Below are 15159 nucleotides of genomic sequence, written 5' to 3' on the forward strand. Positions count from 1 at the left end.
TTCATTTCCTTTTTCAACTTTTATTGCGTCATAAAATAGCGGATGAATAATTCATAAGTCAATCAGATTTTATTAAAAATATATATATCAATTTAAAATAACGCCAAACATTTATTTACATTTATTCTTAAATAATCACTATATTTTCCATTATTAACAGAACATTATAAATAAAAAATCAATTAAAATTTCAAATTTTCTCCCAATTTTACAAGGAAATGCATTACCAGTGCAAGGCTTGCTATTAGTACTGTAATCAACACTGACTCTTTCAGGACACGAGTCTGAAGAAAAAAGAAAAGAAAGAACGAATGAATGACAGAAAACACAGCACACTATTTGAGCAGTGAAAATAGCCCCAATCAAAAGTCTGGAATCACTGTTTAAAAAAAAAATCAGGTTCTTCAAGGCTTTGCATAAACCCTAAAAGATTTATGTGACTGGTGTTAAACTGAATGAGAAATCTGATTAACACCAAGAATTATGGTATACACATATTATATTCACATACAATTCTGGAAAAAAATGAAAGACCACTTAAAAATTATGAGTTTCTTTGAATTTACCAAACTAAAAACCTCTGGAATATAATCAAAAGAAAGATGGATGATAAGAAGCCATCAAACCAAGCTGAACTGCTTGAATTTTTGCACCAGGAGTGGCATAATGTTATCTAAAAGCAGTGTGTAAGACTGGTGGAGGAAAACATGTCAAGATGCATGAAAACTGTTTATGAATATGAACTTGTTTTCTTTGCATTATTTGAGGTCTGAAAGCTCTGCATCTTTTTTGTTATTTCAGCCATTTATTATTTTCTGCAAATAAATGATCTAAATGACAATATTTTTATTTGGAATTTGGGAGAAATCATGTCTGTAATTTATAGAATAAAACAACAATGTTCAGTGTACTCAAACATTTATCTATAAATAGCAAAAACAGAGAAACTGATTTAGAAACTAAAGTGGTCTCTTCATTTTTTTCCAGAGCTGTAAATACAGGATAAATTATCCTTGAATCATACAAAAGTGGTGATCCCATCTCAGTAAAAATATGATTTGGACCAAAATTAATAATAAAGAAAAATAAAGAACTTAATCAGTAACAAAACAGCATTAATCTCTAAAACATGCTTGTGTGTCTATATTATTTTGGATGTATTTAAAACAAACAAAAACAAAAGTTAATCTTGTTTGTGATTTCAAGCGTATGAACAGTAATGTTTAATTTTATTAATTTCCAAATAAGAAATCTTTAAGTGTTTAAAAAGGAAAGTTTCCATGGACAGTTATTCCAATGAATTCTGTATTCTCTCTCTCTCTCTCTCTTTGTTTTTTTTACTTAAGAGTCACTGATGGGGTTTCAATCTCGCCTGAACAGTACCCAACATTCTCAGCAACATTACAAAGCCACTTAAACCTCAAGTGATGTGATGCAGAGCGCTAAAATCACTTGGTAGAGAGCGAATGTGCACGCTGTGTGAAAGCGTTCTCGGCAGTGATGTATTTGTTTTGGTTGTATCTTGGCGATGTGGAGCACGTGGCTCTATTTCTGTAGGCTCCGATTCCTCAAAACTCATTAAATCAGTTTAGAAAGTGCTTCTGGATGAGAGGATGACACGCCGGCCTGGGGATGTGGAGGATTCACAGAAAGGCTTGACCATTTAGGGATTTTAAACAACACAGCTAGCACTCCACTGCATACCACTGAGTTATAGGGTACCATGGAAGATGATCTGATTCACTGAAGCTGGGTAAACTTGGGGTAAGAAGGCTGCTAAACATATAAATATGATTATTAAGAGAATCATTCCCCAGAATTAAAGAGGAAAAATGCATGTAAGAGTTGTTAAGGGTAATTTAAAAGTAAGATGAGCTTATAGGTTTTAATATTACACAAAATATTATACATAAATGAGAAAAAAATGACTGCTAGATATTCTATATGGCCAAATGTACCAAGCCATCTCCTTATATATAGTTTCATAAAAAAAAAATTTAAAAAATATTAACAAGAGTTTACCTATAGCCTGCTGCTAACCACGGCTAGCACTTCTGAAGAAGCATTAGCGTTAGCCACTAACCACACTAAGCACTAGCTTTTTTCGCTGTTCAAAGGAAAGTATTATCAGCCTGCAGCCTGTGTGTTAACCATGTTAAAACAAGCTATGTGGGACGAACCGCTAGCTAATATAGCCCTGTCTTACCAGAACACATTAGCCGCTAACCGTGTCTAGCGCTAACAGTTAGCTGCTAAGGCTTATGCTGCTGCACCTAGCCTTAGAGGACAACTGAAAATCTAAGGTTACTGTAATGGAAGCACTTTACTCACTCAAACAAACAGTTTTCAGGAGAGAAATCTGTGTATATTAACATCCAGCACTCGTTTGACCTGACGTTGTTTTAAGAATTACAGTTTTGTTTACTTAGCTCAGCTTTACAGGTCTTTGGGGTTACTAAGCAGTGGCTATGCCGTTCCTTGTACTGGCTATGCTGTTACTAAGTGGTCTCAATATAATTTCTAGTGGTAGCCAAGACGTTGCTTACGTGGTTGCTGTGCTATCCCAGGTGGCTTCTAGATGGTTTAATGAAGTGCAGGTAAAGACTGATGTCAGACAGTAATTTCTATGACCTAGATATTAGTGTTTTACTCTGCTGTTAGAGCTCACTGTTCTGATTGGATAAAAGGTAAATATACTCATAATGGTGTCATTTGTATGGAGTTTTCCTAAAACTTGATTTAAACATTACAATTTTTATTATTGCAATATATTGTGATATGCTTAATTGTAACCTCTGTATTTGGATGTACATCATATTGCCAAAACACTGTTCATGCCAATGCACAACCCTACTGCTAACTGTGCAATTTAGGGTGGCTGAGGTTAAGGATTGGCTTATATGATTTTTACACTAAAATTATTTATAAAAAATTACTTGTTTGATATATATATAATATAAATGAGTTGATTTATCCATACATCCAACGGGCCAAATGTCTTTGGGCTGAATTATGATATAATGGTCACTGAATGTTTAGGTGTTTTATTGGGTTACGCGTAGTACTGCAAATGCAAATGTCGTGCTAAGGATTGTGGATCTTATTAACGCCTATTTTATGTTGGTTTACTAGTTTTTTTTTCTTCAAGTTTTCAAGCCGATCTCTGCTCTGATTGCTGCTTTTAAATCAGAGATCACTTGCCGTGTTGTGTGAACTGCTAAAATACACTCACCAAGCTGAATCAAAGAAGCCAGGCAAAGATCTAGCAGGTTTAATATCTAGACCAGTCAGTGACTGTGAGACAAGGGCAGTGACTACAAACAGTAAATAGGATCATGTAGAGAGAGGGAAGCATGGCATCAATAGTTTCTGTGTGCGTTTAGTTCCTGAGTGTTCACATCACAAAATGTGTTATTGAAGCACAGCCCGATGAGTCTGAGTTAAAAATCGTGTAACTAGTGACCTCGTGTTGACAAATACTTCACAACCAGCAATACAGTGTGAACAGAACAAGGACCTGACTACTCAAAGTTGTGTAGTGTGAACCAGGGATAACTGGGTCATCCATCCCATCAACCAAACCCCTCTCACATCTGGGTTACATTGATTTTGAGATGCTTCTGTAGCTGACAGGCCCTGCTCCACATGTGCTGTGGGTGTTGTTTGAACCTTCCAGCTCCAAAGCTCAATATTTAACTTTCCAAGAAGCACTCGGGAGATTAGTCGGGAGGCTAAAATTGGCATGCGAGCCGTTTAGCCGGCGTGAAAACAAGGCACTAGAATAAAGGGGTTTCGATGCTTGCTTCTGTATCTTCACGAGAAACTCTCAGGCTCTTGTACACACGGGGCTTGTCAAGGCTGGGCGATTAAGACGAGAAACAGTCGTCATACACTCCGTCCTGACAAACAAACAGAGATGAAGAGTGTGTGTGTGTCTGTGTGTATATATAATTACAGGCTAATTCATCAGAAGGGCCTCCAGTGCCACTGTGCATTTAGGCTCCCATCCAAAAGCAAACAGTGGACCAGCTAATTCATACGTTCTTCCTGACTTCCTTCCATTATGAGAGGAGAAGGAAAGTCAGGAAAATCGTTCCACAGCCTTCAGAACAAAGCACACAGTGCTGCATCCGTGCCTTAGCAGTGTCTCAGAAGGCCCATCAGCCATGTCTGGGCTTCCTTTGCCATAAAGCAAAGAGACAGAGAGCGAGAGAAACGCACATGCCCATAGGAAACCAACAGGAGACATAGTGAGAAAGAAAGAGAGTCAAACACAAACACACCCAATTTGTATTGCAAATCACAGTTTACAGGCGGCTTGTGCGACTTTGGAACTCGTCCGTCTGTTGAGGGAACGGCAGATATACGAGCCGGCATCCATCAGCTTGTGTAGATCCACTCCCTGCCACACACAGACACACACAAACACAGTTTAGCTCCCAGGCCTAAATAAAAAGATATGCAATGGAAAATCTCTGATAGTGTAGTTTAGTTTAAAACAGGCTTTGCTTCTGTTTAACAAGAGCTTATTTCAAACTGGCAAGACAAAGTAAATGCCAACTAATTAATTACATTAAAGGGCACACTCTCAAGTAAAATTAACATCATGCAAAAGTAATCAACATGTCTTGTTCCCAAAAACCAAAAAGAAGGTTTTGGGATGAATACTGCAATATAGGGCTGCGCAAAAAAAACATGACATTGCATTATTGTTATTGTTTTGCAATATAAACTGCATACCCAAAAAAAAAAAAAAGTCGGCACCTGAATGTAAGTAAGTAAATGATGTGGGGTTGATGCTGCCGTTGATCTGCAGGTTTAGGTTCAGCAACAGTATGTGCTGAACGAATGAGGTCAGCTGACTACCTGAATATACTGAATATAGACCAGGTTATTCCATCAATGGATTTTTTCTTCCCTGATGGCACGGCCATATTCCAAGATGACAATGTCAGGATTCATGGGGCTGGAATTGTGAAAGAGTGATTCAGGGAGCATGAGATCATCATTTTCACACATGGATTGAGAGAGTTCACCACAGAGTCCAGATCTTAACCTCATTGAGAATATTTGGGATGTGCTGGATGGAGAAGTGCTGCTTTGTGCAGTGGTCAGACTCTACCATCATCAATGCTGCTGCAAGATCTTGGTGAAAAATTAACCCAGCAACACTGGATTAAAATAAATCTTGTGACATTGCAGAAGCTTAGTGAAACCGAAGCTTTGATGTGTGTGCTGCAATCAAAGCTAAAGGCGGTGCAGTGAAATATTTTTTTTTTTGGCAAGGCAGTGTATATATAGATATTAAAAAGAAAATACAGGACTTAAAAAAAAAAAAAAAAACGTATTTCACCAGAGGTCAATGATCCAACACGTCATGATATGAATGATTAAACAAGGAAGTGGTCATAATGTTATGTTTGATCATTGTATTATGGAAATGCAACCTGAAATTTAAAAATAAATTAATTAATGAAAAAAAATAAAAATTAAATTAAAAACAGCACCCAGTTTAAGTCCCAAAACACTTGGCAATAAACAGTAAACAAAACAGCCACAACTTTCCAGCAACTCGACTGGCGTCTGGAAAGAATTTCTATTAATCAACATTAACTACGGGAGGAGCTGCCAAAAACAGTTTCCATTTAAGACCTGCTTTTACGCCATTGTGTTTTAAATGGAAATTTCTGCCTTGAATTCTGAGGTTTGTTATGAAATGTGCCACCAAAGGGTCTCCAGAAATGTTCGGTGACTGGAACAAGATGTCTGAAGAGTTTATAATGAAAAAATAAAAAATAATAATGTTTTGGCCTGAATGGGTTTTACAGCATGAATTTCCATAAAGTCTGCAGATTCTTAAATAGCAATAGACAGAATACAGCAGGGGTATTTAATTAGAATTCAGTTTGGTCCAGTTAGAGAAAATTTCATCAGGCTAATGTCCGGACCGTCGTCAATGTTAACTTGTGTAACAATTCAGTATTTTATTCTGTTTACTGAATAAGCCTATAGTAGTTCTGTCAGTGTTTTATCAACAACTGAAAGACCAAACAAATTACACATACTAGTATATTTCAACAATATTTATTGTTTTAAACAGGCCTGTCACAATAATTACATTATCAACCTATCATAAAATAAATGGAAACACCCTCAATAATTTAACATATCGAGTCTAATAATGTGAATCTGTACGTTCACTTTGTTTCAAAATGCAACATTTATTCTATTTGATTTTATTTATATTAGATTTAGGCCTGCCTGTCATAATAATAATTACATAAATGATAAATCGAACAATATATGGAGACATGTTTGCTGAACTTGGCCAAAATATCAACTTTTTTATTAACAGTAATACATTAATATTATTACTGTATCAGACTTTATTAGGTTGTGGGTAAAACTGATGGGGAAAGTTGCCAATTCTTTTTGTCCTCTGGGGGCTGCCTTAGTTTTAAGGCAGGGTTGTTTTTGGGAGTAAAGAGAGCGCGCCTGCGAGTGAGGGAGTTTTTTTCTTGCTGAGGAGTTCTGATCAGTAGTTTATCGGTTTGGGTCCGGATTGGATAACGTCTGGATTCGGATCGGGACCGCGGTCCTCCTATTAGTGACCCCTGGTATACAGTATGTGTAAATAATGAAGTATATGATATGATAGTTGCAATACTTCCTGGTTTAATGTAATAGAATATTTGACACCATTTTTTTGCTCTGATATGGTTTAAAGAAAACATAAAAAATAAAAAGAAATGGTGTGCTTACAGTGTGAATGCCTAGTCCGTGGAGCATGTACACAACGTCCTCTGTAGCCACATTGCCAGAAGCCCCCTGGGCATATGGGCATCCACCTAATCCAGACACTGAGGAATCCACAACACTCACGCCGTTCTAAAAACACCAGACATTTACAGAAATATTACACATACAGGCATAAAAAACTTAGCAGGATTTAATACGTGGCCTTTCCTAGAGACATCTCTTTCAGCACATATTTTATATATTTTATTTTATCAGAACCTTATATTTTATTGGTCCCTTAGGACTACTCCCATTTTAACTCTTGGCCCTGCAATTTATCCCTACTCCTCCCTTCTTGTTGGGATAGAGGGGCAGAGTGTCCCAATTCTTGTTGGGATAGAGAGGTAAGGTGTTCTGATTCTTGTTGTAAAGGGGGTACATTGAATCTTATGTTTGGAAACATTAAATTTAAATTAAAAGTTAGGGTTTCCAAAAGGTACGGCTCTTTAATGCCACAGTCATCCTTGGCTGGGAGTCTGGAACTGGATCTGAACTGATTTTGATCCAATTCAACTTAGTTAGTGCAGCAAAAACTGTAGCAAAATCCCCCAGGGCTTTAACAAGTACTGACCTGCAGAGCTACCAGGATGTTAGCAAGTGCCTGTCCATAGGTATCGTGGCAGTGCACAGCTAGGGCTTGCACAGGCACCTCTTTCTTCACCGCCTCCAGCATCTCGATCATGCCTCCTGGAGTACCAACGCCAATGGTGTCGCCCAGGGAAATCTCATAGCAACCCATAGAGTAGAGCCGCTTAGCAACTTCCGCAACTTTAGCTGCAGATACCTTCCCTTCATATGGGCAGCCAAGTACGCAAGACACATATCTGTATAGTGAAAGGAGAAACAAGGAACAAACAAGAAGCTTTGTCATACCATGTTCTAAACAACATTAATTCATCTGCTCCTGATATAAATTCTTGGAAATAAAAGCTAAAATGTTGATCTTTTGTCTCACATTCATCTTTTAAATGTCAAACCCAATTTTTTTCAGTCTACAGCTGAAAGAAAATTGAATTGGTCTTACTGTTACACTACTTTTTGATGGTTATTTATCCATTTAGTTTATAGAATATTAATAGTCGTGTCAATTGATTAAGAAATTAATCACACTGTTGTAGTACATACTTTTTTCCGTAAACCGTGTGAATTATAGGAGGATATCGGGGTCATATTGATAACATTATTAGTTCCCATAAAAAAATAACACCTTAAAGTTTCCAGACTAATCTCAAACATTAACACGTCAACAACGCTAAATTATACACCATAGGCATTTCTACCTACAGTAGAATATGACCTTTTCAAAACCTAATTAACACTTTGATGACTATGTCTTTGGGAACTCTGATATTACATATATTGATACTGGCTGTAATGACAAAATCATGCTGTGTATTTGTATCAACAAGTTAAAGAATAAATTCTATTAACATTAGACTTGATTAAAAAACAGTCAGTTATGTTTCTGTGTTTAGCCACAACTAATACAGTAGCAGTATGGTGTTGTAATTCAATCCTACCCTCTCACAGGTATTCCATCCTGTTTGGCTGCTGTCATCACTTCCTCAAAGCGCTGTAGACTCTCCTCCACTGAGCAGTTAATGTTCTTCTTACTGAAGAGCTCAGAGGCAGCTCCGAATATTGCAACCTCCTTTGCTCCGGCATTTACCTGAAAGAGAGAGAGATACACAACATCACTGAAAAGCTCAGCATGCTTAGAGGAGCATACTCACCATTCATGACCACACTGAGTTGCCAGAGAATGGGAAAAGCAACCTACCATATTTTTCACCCTATAAGGCGCACTTAAAATCCTTCTAATTTTCCCAAAAATCGACAGTGCGTCTTATAATCTGGTGCATCTCATGTATGAATTTTACCAGTCAGGTATTAAGGAGCAGTAAAGCCACTCCACTGAAGTGCAGCATTTTACAGGAGTTTTAGTTTAGTTCTCCAACAGCATTAGCTCGTTCTCCATTCAAAGGTGAGTATATCTGACTGTAGTCCGCGTGTTCACCATGTTAAAACAAGCTATGTGGGACAAATCACTAGCTAATATCACTCTGGCTTACTAGAACACTTAGGGCTCCACAATGTATCGCTATCGGGCTGCATTAGCTGCATGCTGCTGCACCCAGCCTTAGTGAAAATCTGGAAATCTTTGCTTGTGAAAAAGTGAAGCACCTTATTCACCCAAATAAACAGTTTTAAAGAGAGAAATCTGTATTGATTAGCATCCAATGCACGCTTGACTCTTAAAAGAAGATGTTTTTTCTTTAAGAATTACTTTTTTTTTTTTTTTTACTTAACTTAGCTTTACTTAACCCCCACCCAGCTGCGAGACCTGCTGAATTAGAAAGAAAACATGGCCACACCCATGTTCCTTACTAGTTTCACATAATGTTCCTTATGTATAAAAAATGGACCAGAAAATAGACGTTTATTGATAGTGCACCTCATAATCTGGTGCGCCTTATAGCACAAAAAATACGGTACCTACTCAGAGAGCCAGGTGAGTTATCCTCTTTCAGACTAACTGTTATAGATGGTCATGCCATCATTGCATTGATTTAAAATATACACTTTAGGGGGGGAAAAAAAGGCACTGGAACAGTTGCTTATTTTTTTTCTTTTAAAATAAAAAGTATTAAAAAGAGTTTATCCTGTTTTTGTTGGAGTGACCGTCCCTACTTTCCAGAAAATGCTTTCTACTTAATTTTGGAGCATTGCTGAAGAAGTCTAATTGCATTTAGGGACAACACAAGAATATGTGTTGTCTGGATGTTGGACGATTAGCATCTTAGCCCATCCCCAAATCCACAACTCATCACAGAATTAATCCAGAAAGCACAGTCCCACAGCTCCAAAGCTCAAGGCTGGGGGCTTTTTTTAACCCCTCTATTGCTCATATCTAGCATTAGAGAGGGTGCTGACAGGTTCATGTGATTGATCTTATTGATGTTATTTGCAGTACTTCTTCACAGGTACTAGACAAGTAGTGTGCATTTGCACAAATGTGTCAGCAATATCAGCAAAAATTCCCAGGCAGTGCCTGCAGTACTCACAGCTGCTCTGTAGCCCTTCAGGTTGGGGGTCAGTACTGGGTAATTAACTCCGTTCTTCCTGTGAATTCCACGCATCACCTCCTCCTGATCTGCCATCTGTTAATCAAATAAACACATAAGTGCATTTAGATGATTTGCTGCGATCCACAATGCCGTGCAAAAAAATATGGAATTGACAATTAAATGAATAATGTTTATTTACAAGACTGGTACAGAGAGTCCAACTTTTAAAAGTGGCACTAAAGGAAAAAGGGACAACAAGTGTCTCACCTGAGGGACCCATTTAGGTGACACAAAACTAGTGGCCTCAACGACAGGAAGCCCCGCCTCCGACAGCATGTCAATTAGACGGATCTTCACCTCAGCAGGGACAAGAGTCTAGAAGCAAGATAAGCAAAGAGCAAGGAAATAAAGACTGATGTTCATCACTGTTGCTCATGGGTGCATAATACGTCTAGTAGTCATATACTCCGATATGGCAAAAGTCATGGGAAAGTCAAATCATCAGAGGGAGACCTGTCAGTTTTTGGAGATTCTTCAAGTCAACTTCTTTTTTAAAAATAAAACAGTCAAAAATGCACAATGATAAGATGAAATAAAATAACCCTTTATTAATCCTACAGCTGGAACATGTAGTGTTACAGCAGCTCACAGGACAGAACAGAAGTGTCAGAAAATATACAAACAATACATAAATCTATACATACAAAAAAATAATAAAAAATCTACGATTAGAGTACGCATTGGTTCCCCAGTATGTAAAGTATCAGTCAAAAGTGTGAACACACCTCAAAGTCATCAAACTATGAAGAAAAAACATGTAATAATTTTGTAAACAAAAAAGTGGTCAACAGCACTGATGCCGCTTGCCCGAGGTGTGGCTCTGATCTGGCTGACTTATTGCATATGTTTTGGTCATGCAGAAAACTTGATAAGTTCTGGTCAAATATGTTTTTTACTCTTTTAATCGTGTTAAACTACAAATTAGATCCAGATCCTCTGTGGCCAATTTTTTTGTAAGCCTGAGGTCATCCCTGCATGTGCTGCCTGTTGGGCTGGAAGTCAGTTGCCCCACCTTCATTCTCGTTATGGCTAAAAGACATTATCTTTTTTCTCTGTATGGAAAAGATTAAGTGACGGCAAAATTTTTGGGATGTTTGCTTAGCTAACAATTGAGAGGGTTGAGGGGGAGAAGGGTTCATTATTTTATTGTTATCTATTTTTAGTATAATTATTTATTCATTTCTTGTGTGTTATTTTTACTTTTTAATTGTCTGAAATTAATTTACCCATTATTTTGTGTTTTACCAATTTTCCGTATGTTGTATATTACTTTGCTAAATATGAAAATAGATGACGTCAGTAAGCATTTTGACTGTATGCTGGTCTGCTTTTTCCTTGATGTTGAGTCATAAATAAAAATCACTTTGCACATCTTGGCTGGATTTTCTCAATCAGCTTTCCGAGGTCATCTGGAATTTAGGCTTTCAGTTAAAAGCTGTGCTGAACCTGTCAAAGGTTACTGCAATTACTTGCATTTCCTGCCTTTTAATGTGTTTGAGAGCATCAGTTGTGTTTTTGAGAGGTAGAGTTGGTATACAGTGAATAGCCATATTTGAGTAATGTTCTAATCCATATTATTGAAAGAAATATTAGAATTGTCCATATAAACAGACAAGTGACTCTGGCAGAAATCACATCCACATTGAATACAACAGACCACAACCACACACACATCCAACAGGTCAGTGCAGCATTCATTAGCTTCTATGGGACATTGCAAAAGTCTTAGATCATCATGACATACGATACTGACTCCTATTATCTTATAACTTACAGTATAAAATGCAGTTCATAGGGGGGTCGTCAATTAAGATGTATGGGGTAAATCTTTGTGACGAATGGGATGACAATGTTTAAAAGGTAAAACAGGTAATATTTTACCTTCTCATTCTGTAGTCCATCTCTGGGTCCCACTTCAACAATCTTCACCTTTTCTGGGAGAGGTTTTGTTGGAGACAAGCTGATCTATTAAAACACACATACGGTATTTTAGACACCACACACAGCATTTCTCTTTTAGTTCACAAGATGGTGCACTTTCTTTCTGGTGACATCCAAACTTTTATCAGTGGATAGTTTATTAGGAAGAGTGTAATTTATAGGTTAACATTTACACCTTGACAGTTTACTATTTAATGGGAGGCTTTTAATAGTTATCTTCAGTTCCTAAGGTGATAAAACATTGGCTGCACTACAACATTTTACTACAGTTCTACTGTTAATAACATAAATTAAAACATTTTACAAAGCTAAAGTTGGCTTTGATTTACCCATTTTACCTAAAATTGGTTATATTTAGATCTACAGTATCTAGTGTCCTAGATCTGGCCAATATTGTAAAAAGGTTATATCACAATATTTAAATACATTTTTTTATGATACACGATTATTTATCACAATGTTTTGACATGCAGACAAAATGCATCACCAATAAAAGCTGTGTCAGACTGCTATTTAAACACTTTCATATATAATACAGTGATTCTGGATGCACATAACCCAATTAAACAGGATTTTTACCCTCCTTGTTAGGACTGTCACGATAACAATTTAAGAAATTATAGCGACAACCGATATTATTGTCATTTTAAGACGATTAAATGCCACTGACATAGCAATAATAGAAAAGCATGACAAAGCAATTATACCTTTTGAGACAACAACATTTAAATTTTTAATCATAGTTTGGGAAATACATACTTTTTTCTTCTACTGCAGTCAACAGTGTGTATGAAGTCGTAGTTATTGAAGCATTAGTCATTAAGTCATTTATCATGCTTTAGCAAAAATATACGTTAAATTATATTGTTGATATAATAAGAAAATGTATCACAATATGATAAAATAGTCATATTGCCCACATTTTATTATAATTTACATTGTTAAATATTTTATCCACTGCCTATTCTTTCCCTTTTCATAGTTCTGTTCTGTTTGAGGTGGACTTAATTTTGAAAGCCCTTTATACAGCTCTGGAAAAAATAAGAGAGGTAGATTAATGATCACAAGCCATAAAAACAAGCTGAACTGCTTGAATTTTTGCACCAGTGGCACAAAGTTATCCAAAAGCAGCGTATAAGACTAGTGGAGGGAGAACATGCAAAGATGCATGAAAACTGTAATTAAAAAACAGGTTTATTCCACTGAATATTGATTTCTGAACCTATTTTCTTTGTATTATTTGAGGTCTGAAAGCTTCTTTATTTGCATCTTTTTGCAAATAAATGTTCTAAATGACAATATTTTAGTTTGGAATTTTGGAGTAATGTTATCCTTAATTTACAGAATAAAACTATGTTCAAACTATACTCAATACTTTACTATAAACAATACTCAAACATACATCTATAAATAGCAAAATCAGGGAAACTGATTCAGAAACTGAAGTGGTCTCTTAATTTTTCCCAGAGCTGTATATATCTATACATAAATATATGTATGCAAGAGGAGATAAACAGACAGACAGACAGGTTCCAAATTACCAGACTGAATCATAGGTTTAATTATTTATTAGTTCTTGAGAGTTAACAGTCGTATTTACTTTATTTTCTGGTTGCTATGCAGCCGCCGAAATGAATCGTGGGTATTGTAGTTTTAAGTGTTCCGTCTAAATAGAGTTAAAATCGCTTATTGTTTTTTTACACCATTAAGTTACTGAGAAGGGCGCAATTTCTGAAATAATATATCCTCCTAAATTATTCACATTGTGTCTGTGCTAATTAACACGTGTAAATAAAACATATATCTATCACTCCACAGCTCTAATCTACAGCTCCTCCATAGTAAAGCAGTGGGTCTGGTAGTCAGTGTTCTGGTAACGCTACAGTTCTAGTGCTGTTCTGGTGGAGTTCTGGTGATGTTTTGGGGGTGTTCTGGTGAACGGCTGAGGAGAACAAACTCACGGCTCGGACGGCAGCGCTGGAGCTGAAGGACAGAGACCTCTGGACCGCAGCTGGTCCAAGAGAACCGGGGACAAACCTCATCAGCACGGCCGCCATGTCCTCCTCTACTGTTTACTCTACAGAGAGAGAGATACCGCAGAGCCACCTGCTGGTGAGGAGCGACATTCTGCACCTTCAGTTTTCCCACAGCTTCTTCAGCTCCTTCATGGCATTCAGCTCCCCCTAGCTCCTTCATAGCATTTAGCTCCCCCTAGCTCCTTCATAGCATTTAGCTCCTCCTAGCTCCTTCATGGCATTCAGCAACTCCTAGCTCCTTCATGGCATTCAGCTTTTCTAACTCCTTCATGGCATTCAGCTCCCCCTAGCTCCTTCATGGCATTCAGCTCCCCCTAGCTCCTTCATGGCATTCAGCTACTCCTAGCTCCTTCATGGCATTCAGCTCCCCCTAGCTCCTTCATGGCATTCAGCTCCCCCTAGCTCCTTCATGGCATTCAGCTCCCCCTAGCTCCTTCATGGCATTCAGCAACTCCTAGCTCCTTCATGGCATTCAGCTTTTCTAACTCCTTCATGGCATTCAGCTCCCCCTAGCTCCTTCATGGCATTCAGCTCCCCCTAGCTCCTTCATGGCATTCAGCTACTCCTAGCTCCTTCATGGCATTCAGCTACTCCTAGCTCCTTCATGGCATTCAGCTCCCCCTAGCTCCTTCATGGCATTCAGCTCCCCCTAGCTCCTTCATGGCATTTAGCTCCCCCTAGCTCCTTCATGGCATTTAGCTCCCCCTAGCTCCTTCATAGCATTTAGCTCCCCCTAGCTCCTTCATGGCATTCAGCTCCCCCTAGCTCCTTCATAGCATTTAGCTCCCCCTAGCTCCTTCATGGCATTCAGCTCCCCAACTCCTACAGCTCCTCCAGCCCCCTAGCTCCTTCTGAGGCTGGTAATGTTAACCAGAGTTACCAGTCTCAGAAATTTCAAGTTAAGGGCACCCAAAATAAGAGCACCTACATGCTTTACAGTGTATTTTGGTTTAATATATGATTCCTTATATGTTCTTTAATAGTCTGGATAACTTCAGAAAGTAGTTACAATTTAGGACTTTTAAAAATGTGCATGTGTATCAGAAGTGATGGATTGGGTTGATCTGCTGGTCAGTTGGTTCTGCAGCACTACACAGCTCTGGATTGATGGTTCTGATTAGAATACTGACTGGGTCCTCCGGTTTCAGATCTAACTCTACATCAGTGTGAACTCAGATCCTACTGGTTTCCTGGTTTAATAAAACTGAACGGTAGCATATGACTGACACGTCAGAGCACAGTGAAACCGGCGTTTT

The 15159-nt window shown here is 37.8% G+C and overlaps 1 protein-coding gene across 2 annotated transcripts; it reads right to left on the bottom strand.

Moving 5' to 3' along the window:
• On the bottom strand, nucleotides 1–13966 carry hmgcl (3-hydroxy-3-methylglutaryl-CoA lyase). 2 transcript variants are annotated; one of them, XM_022672670.2, is made up of 9 exons: nucleotides 13829–13966; nucleotides 11808–11891; nucleotides 10134–10241; nucleotides 9864–9959; nucleotides 8319–8467; nucleotides 7370–7622; nucleotides 6763–6888; nucleotides 4284–4402; nucleotides 1–284 (listed from the first exon to the last, which is right to left on the bottom strand). In XM_022672670.2, exons 1-8 carry the CDS (start codon nucleotides 13922–13924, stop codon nucleotides 4301–4303), a joined length of 1014 nt encoding a protein of 337 aa, XP_022528391.2. In that variant the 5' UTR covers nucleotides 13925–13966; the 3' UTR covers nucleotides 1–284; nucleotides 4284–4300. The 2 variants fall into 2 exon arrangements, with proteins under 2 accessions (XP_022528391.2, XP_007257629.2); XM_007257567.4 differs by lacking the exon at nucleotides 1–284 and having other exon boundaries at nucleotides 3257–4402.
• Between the last annotated feature and the right edge of the window lie 1193 nt (nucleotides 13967–15159).

Source organism: Astyanax mexicanus, chromosome 14, assembly GCF_023375975.1.
Source record: "Astyanax mexicanus isolate ESR-SI-001 chromosome 14, AstMex3_surface, whole genome shotgun sequence".
Taxonomy (NCBI): Eukaryota; Metazoa; Chordata; class Actinopteri; order Characiformes; family Acestrorhamphidae; genus Astyanax; species Astyanax mexicanus.

Excerpts from the sequence above, each read along its gene's own strand:
- hmgcl (XM_022672670.2), bottom strand. The coding sequence starts at position 13,924 with ATGGCGGCCGTGCTGATGAGGTTTGTCCCCGGTTCTCTTGGACCAGCT. Across the intron at positions 10,242-11,807 it reads ATGGACTACAGAATGAGAAG|ACTCTTGTCCCTGCTGAGGT; the intron begins GTAAAATATTAC and ends TCTTGCTTCTAG. Across the intron at positions 9,960-10,133 it reads CACCTAAATGGGTCCCTCAG|ATGGCAGATCAGGAGGAGGT; the intron begins GTGAGACACTTG and ends TTTGATTAACAG.